General features: G+C 32.3%; 2 protein-coding genes across 2 annotated transcripts; one reads left to right on the forward strand and one right to left on the reverse strand.

Moving 5' to 3' along the window:
- The first annotated feature begins 436 nt into the window (after positions 1–436).
- Positions 437–3,089, forward strand: LOC128390627 (polyadenylation and cleavage factor homolog 11-like). Its single transcript, XM_053350373.1, has one exon. The coding sequence runs from the start codon at positions 867–869 to the stop codon at positions 2,856–2,858; it is 1,992 nt and encodes a 663-aa protein (XP_053206348.1). The 5' UTR covers positions 437–866; the 3' UTR covers positions 2,859–3,089.
- An 8-nt stretch (positions 3,090–3,097) lies between these two features.
- Positions 3,098–6,256, reverse strand: LOC128390629 (uncharacterized). The gene is made up of 6 exons (XM_053350376.1): positions 6,034–6,256; positions 5,807–5,962; positions 5,118–5,314; positions 4,369–4,692; positions 4,023–4,274; positions 3,098–3,439 (listed from the first exon to the last, which is right to left on the reverse strand). The coding sequence occupies exons 1-6, from the start codon at positions 6,159–6,161 to the stop codon at positions 3,204–3,206; spliced, it is 1,293 nt and encodes a 430-aa protein (XP_053206351.1). The 5' UTR covers positions 6,162–6,256; the 3' UTR covers positions 3,098–3,203.
- Between the last annotated feature and the right edge of the window lie 451 nt (positions 6,257–6,707).

Consider the following 6,707-nt stretch of genomic DNA (forward strand, 5'->3'; position numbering starts at 1 on the left):
TCTTAATATTAATCTGTTAATTAACTTATTACATAACTTTTTTTTCACTCGATTTGTGATTCTAATTAATGGAATGCGTGTTTTTCGATATAAATTAGAGAGGATCTAATTAGAAGAAGGTTAGAATTGTTATGATTAGTTAATTGTGAAAATAAAATTCGCGGCAAAATCCAAATCAATATGATTATCATGTAATTAATAAGATAATTTGTATTCTAATTATCAGTCTGATTAAAAGCCAACTGTTTGTAAATAATATTGTGATGAAATGATTTCTAAATGTTAAATTAAAATGTTTAAACAATTAGATAAAAATGGAAAAAGAATTAAAAGAGAAAACAAATTACCCGCTCAATTTGTTCGTTGCTTAGCAACAAACCAGAAAAAATCATTTTCCACTCGACCCTCTAGCGGATTATCATTAACATCCAATTCTTTGTAAATGTTGAAAGACTTAAATTCAACAATTTAACATTTATGTTTGTTTATAATTAATTAAATCTTAAAAAGTGTATATTATTTTTTTTGTTTCTTTCCTTGTGTCCTCTTCATCTTTCCCCTTCCCTTAAAAAGTATCTTTTTCTCCCATTTCTATTTCTTATTCTGATTCTGATTCTTCTTCTTCTTCTTCCTCCTCTTCTCTTTGTAAATTATTTCTATAGATAATATAATAATAGTCAAATTTTATCCGTTGGAAACTCAACACACACTCACTCAACACTCGCTCACTCACTTATCTGATACATTTACACACAACAACAACCAAAACAACCAAAACAACCAACAACCAACATCCAGACAACATACAGTATAAAAATACATACAAACACATACACACACACTGTTCACATTTGTACACACATAAAATGTCCTCCTTGAGGGAAGCCTTGCTTGAATATCACAACTCATTGGAAGAGTTGACCTTCAACTCGAAAACCGTCATCTCCATGTTAACTATGGTCGCTGCTGAATTCGATGAGATCCCCGAAGGTCCTCCTAATATTGTAGATATGATTGCTAAACGTGTTACAACGGTTGATATTAAACAGAAACTTCCAGTTTTGTATTTAATAGATTCTATATGTAAAAATATTGGTAAACCTTTTACCGAATTGTTTGAGAAGAAAATAGTCGATGTTTTCAAACATGTTTTTGAAGAAGGCGATGAGACTACTCGTCAATGTTTGTATAAATTAAGGAAAACATGGATTGGTATTTTCTCTGATTATCATTTACATGAGATTGATTCAGCGGCTCAAAGTATTGATCCAGCTTGGCCTAGTATTCCTACTAATCCAGGACCACCAGCAGCCAAAAGAAAAAAAGAAAATCTAGATTCAACGTCATCAGCTGTATCTAAATCAAAAAGATCAACAATCCCCATTTCAGCCCCACCAACACCATCAAAAGGATCAATTACAACTCCAGTGGCAATTACTTCACAGATTACGACCCTCATTCCACCACAAGCTACAAACGGACTACTTATTCAACCCCAGGCCCAAATATTATCACCTTTACAACCAATGACCACTTCTAATCATTTACCATCTTTAAACTTTCATTCATCATCTTCAAAACCTCAATCATACGAAAATATTAGTCAACATTATTGCCAAGTCGATGGTAATACAGTCAAGTTATTCTTTATAGATGAAAATACCTCTATTGTTTTGATGAAAGACTCTCATCATTTGTCTTTAAATGAATTAGTAAAAATAAATCCTTACGATCTTGAACCTAGATTGATCATGTTCGAGGTCAAGCAAACAAAAGTTTATATCGATAACGGTAAGAATGAGTCAAGAAAAATTGTTTTATTTTACTTTAAATCTAAAACATTTTTTCACGGTCAACACGCTCAGAGTATTAGGTTAGGAGGACCTTGTCGAGAAATTATTCTCAATGGTAAACCTTATCAGGTCTCTTTCGGTGGACCTCCGATAAATGTTAGATTCCTCGGGGATTCACACCAAACCCACACTCTCAGATTAGGAGGTCCACCGCCACGGGTTAAAATCTCTGATGAGATCAGAGTCGATCTATGGGTCAAATACGTTGACAAGTTTTTCGGTCGATCGGATGAAAACTCGATACAAATCACTAACCCTTTTTCGCCCCTTCCATCAGCCCAACCACTTTCTCTCCCAAGTAATTTAGGTCCATCATCTTCATCGCAATGGTCCAAATCAATGTCTTCGAATCAAGTTACCCTACCAATTGCCGTTTCGAACTCGAAACCTTCAACTGATCCACCGGATAATCTTAGAAATTTATTGAATAATCTAATCTCTGTTGGTTTAATTCCGCCGTCGGAAAAACGAGTTAGTTCAATCGATGAAATTGAAAGTGAACCTTTACTATTGGAGACAAAATCACTAAAAGCCGATCATCCAAAAGTAATCGCAGATTTAATTAATGGAACTCAATGTCCTAATTGTTCATTACGATTCGAAGTTGGAGATTCAAATGAAAGATCCAAATATTCGGTTCATCTTGATTGGCATTTTAGATTAAATCGACAAGAAAGAACAGATTCTAAATCTAAATCAGCGGCAGTTCGTCGATGGTTTTGTCATCTTGATCTTTGGGTTTCTTTTAAAGAGATAACTGATGAAACGGATGAGATGAACTTGGACACCGAGAAAGAAGAAAACGATTGTGGTGTTGGTGGAGAGAAAAAGGTGTACACAGTTAGTGCCAATGAAGATGAAACTCTTAATGTGTGCGCTGTTTGTAAAGAAAAGTTCGAAACCTCTTGGAACGAAGATGAAGAAGAATGGCAACTATTGAATGCGGTTAAAGGTCAAGACGAGAAAATCTATCATCCTCTCTGTCTAGAAGATCTTGAGAACTAGCAGCCAACATAAATTCTCATGCGAAGGAGAAACCGATGGACATTGATATCGAAGACGAAACAATCAAAACGGAGCAAGTTCGAGGAATCAAAGAAGAAATCGAGAAGATCGAAACCGAATTGCGAAAAGAAAAAAAAATTCGAATATAAAATCTACTATTATAATATTCATTCATCTCTATGTACTTATTTGATTCTGTATGATAAATTTGATAATAAAGAATAAAAATTAAATTCTAATTTGATTGTGAAAAAAATCGATTTTTATTAATTTTGTTTGGCAGAAAAGTTAATGAACTTTTTTGAGTAAAAGCTTTTAAATGTAACCAGTTAATCAATCGGTTGATTAACTTATTGAACAAGTTGATTCTTCGGTTGGTGATTCGTTCTCGAACGAAGGTAATAATCGAGTCGGTGGTTCGACGTAATGTCCATCCAGATAAACTCTATAAGTGACAATATGATGACTGTCGTTCGGACGATTGGTCAGTAATGTCAAACACGAATCGACATTTGCAGCAATACTACTGTTGGAATAAGATAATTTAAGGAACGTCGTTTCGGCCGATAAAACTTTAGCACCTAAATGGAAAAAGTTTAGAACGATTAGTTGATTGTGAAAAAGTTCGAGAAAAAAATGGTTCCAATCAATTAGACCTTAACAATTAATCGATATCAATATCAGTAAAGTTGTAAGTTAATTGTTCCAAAGAGACAACAATGTTAATTACACAATTGCACGAGTTTTTTTATATTAGTAATTAAATCATCTTCAATTCAAGGTTTGTAAATTTGTTACAATCAATTAACTGTAATTAACTTTTTCTCAATTGTTTTTCATTTCAAGATGACAATTTGATTGAACACAATTGGAGCTTTTCAATTGTGATAATATTTGAACATTATATAAAGACAATTAAAGTGATGAAAGTTAATTAGATGATTAATATGTAAATTATTATTGTAGTTTAATTTGATAAACATTATCAATTTGATCACAATTAATTACTGGTACAATTAGTACCTGGTACTGGTCATTTAGTTTATCGATTAACTTTACAAATGAAATTTTCCCTTTGAATTGGTTAATTGTTTTTCTCAAGTGAGTAATTATCCACACTAATTGTTGGCTAATTAGAAAGATAATCTAATCAAAGAAACTTACCTGTGATCGTAAGCCAGGCCTCCATTTTCCTCTTGGTGGCAGCTACACTTTCGTATTGATTAGTTGATTTAAGTCGAATTGGTACAAAGATTTTACAATTAAGAACAATTTCCTGATGAGAAACTGAATCAACGGGAATTCCTTTCGTCGGAACTGCATAAGCTAATCGAATGAATTTCAGGCTAAATTCCGCTTTTCCAGGAATAATTAGACTTAAATTACTGTCAATTTGTTGTTTACTTTCAGAATTAACTGTTGTTAGAGAGAAAATTAGAAAAGGAATTAGAAAAGTTTCTTTTCTTAAGATCAGCTGATCAACTGATTTCTTTCATCGACTTTATCTCACCTTTGGGTGTTAACGGTACTTCAACTGATTGACAATTAAGGTAACGATAGTGTTTGGGTTGATCTCGAAACCATTGAGATGCTCGAGTGAATAGACTGGCAAATGATTCGTAGTCAAGTGGAGCCATCGGCGAATCCCATGGAGATGAGGTTGGAATGAAATCTTTTAATCCAATTTCCTCCTTACAGGGTTCCCCATATTCGTAATAAATCCTGAGGGTTTGAGCATAAGAAGATGAGTCTCGATTATATTCACTCGATTCGGTGTCAATTTCCCATTTACCGGTAACCGAAATTGGAACAGTTTCAATGGAGATAATTTTCCCTGAACAATCAATGAAAGAAAACGAAGAAAAAAACAAAAACAAATCAATTAAATTGCTCAATCGATTGATTATCTTGGATAGTAAAAAAAATTTATGATTTGAACAATTTCCTGTTTTCGTCTGTATAATATTTAAATTGATTCACTGTTAATTGTCAGACAGAAAAATGGATAATCAATAACCATTGACATTCAATGATCAATGACAATTAATAGATACACTTGACAATTTATATCTCGATGATTATAACTTATTGTTTACCTCATTTACCAGTCTATTGATATTGTTAATCGTTAATTTCCTTGACTAATTAGCTAAATACTGTTGATGATCATTGATTTTGTTTCATCATCATCGTCATGTTTGTTTTGCAATAATAATCAAAGTTTTGCTGAACAATTTAAAGTCGCTAATTGTTTAATACCTTCAATTGGTTTCTTTGAGAGTGTATTGTTGACCCGGTTGACCATTTCCTCCATGGTCTCATGTCCATTAGGTGTCCAGCTATTCCGACCATTGGAACCATTGGTAATTATATTGTTACCATTTAATTTAGGAACGATATTGACACAGCCCAATTTTTGGAAAGGTTGATTACCCTTATTAGGAGTTAACCAGAGTCTTAATTGTTGTTAAAGAGAAAAAGTTGAAACCATAATAATAATTATTCAAGTGTATTTCGTATTTAAATCAGTTAATTGTATCAATTAGGCAGATGTAACAACCAGCATGAAGAAATTAATATAAACAATTTAACTAAACCAATCATCTCACCAGAATGACAATTAATCATTTAGTTGAACATTATTATTATTATACTTAATTGATAAATATGAGTCTGTTTATCAAATTTGATTTGATTGTCCTTGTTAATTGTTGAGCATGTTTACTTTGTTATAACTGTTTAAGAAATCAAATTATCGGTAATAATGTTAATAGTTATTGAGACAACTCAGGATCTCATTGATTGTTATCTAGTCTCCTAAAGGTTATTAAAATTGATTATTACGATAGTAATAATGTAACAATCGCAATTAATTTTCTTGTTACATTCTGTCGGTTTGGATTATTATGGACCATATGGTTGATTAATCGTAATGATTAACTGATTACCTGATTCCTTTGATTCCTTTTCTTGACAAACATCCAACCGAAACTGATTTACCATTTCCAAAGCCAGAATCGGGATCGTAAATGATTGATTCACAAGAGACAGCGATCCATTCAGGATGAGATGATAACCATGAATTAATCTTCTCGAATAAATCACTAACCAAATATATTTTAAGGGAAAACAATTAACTAATCACTCGAAACAAAACTAAAACAATAATACAAACCTAAGGGTCTGATATTTGGGAGTTAAAAACCAGGCTGTTGGTCGTCGTCGGTAATCAGGACAGAAATCAATCAAATTAAAGCAACTTTCTGGATGACGATTCGATCCGATTGTTGAAACTGATTCCATGATGATTAATGATTAATAAAAGTAAATAAAAAGAAAAGATTAATCAATTAGAAAAGAGAGCAAGAGAGATGAATCAACTATCTCAAGGAAAATGATTCCATTGAAAAAAAATTGAATCGAAACGAAAGACTAACAAAAAAGTTCACTTTTCCATGGACCGAGGGCGCTACCAGTATGAAAGAGAAAAAGAAAGAGAAACAAAATTAAATTTTCTTTAAGAAAGAAAAAAGCTCGAAGCGCCTCTACTCTTAGAACTTTGAACTAACCTTTCGATTTCTTTTGAGTAGTGAATCGATTTTTTGTTTTCCCCTCTTGATTAATTTTTCTAATTGTTTCTGATTAATTGTGATTCTATTTTCTGTTGAAAGACAACTGTAACTAAATTTAGTTACTCCAGCTTTCTCCAAGTTAATTAATCTCTTATCTGTTATGGTCTCACTCTCTCTTTATTCTGATACAATAGTAATTGAAATTAACTTTTCTCAACAAGAGTCACTCAATTAACTATCTGGTTGTCATAGTTGTTGATAAAAATGATGATTCTGT

Source organism: Panonychus citri, unplaced genomic scaffold (assembly GCF_014898815.1).
Source record: "Panonychus citri isolate SS breed McGregor unplaced genomic scaffold, ASM1489881v1 Contig00124, whole genome shotgun sequence".
Classification (NCBI taxonomy): domain Eukaryota; kingdom Metazoa; phylum Arthropoda; class Arachnida; order Trombidiformes; family Tetranychidae; genus Panonychus; species Panonychus citri.

Bases quoted from the DNA above. Each gene is read 5' to 3' on its own strand.
- LOC128390629 (XM_053350376.1), bottom strand. From the start codon at position 6,161: ATGGAATCAGTTTCAACAATCGGATCGAATCGTCATCCAGAAAGTTGC. The intron at 5,315-5,806 runs GTAATCAGTTAA...ACAACAATTAAG, and splicing joins AAAGGAATCAAAGGAATCAG to ACTCTGGTTAACTCCTAATA. The intron at 3,440-4,022 runs GTAAGTTTCTTT...TTTTCCATTTAG, and splicing joins GGCCTGGCTTACGATCACAG to GTGCTAAAGTTTTATCGGCC.
- LOC128390627 (XM_053350373.1), top strand. From the start codon at position 867: ATGTCCTCCTTGAGGGAAGCCTTGCTTGAATATCACAACTCATTGGAA.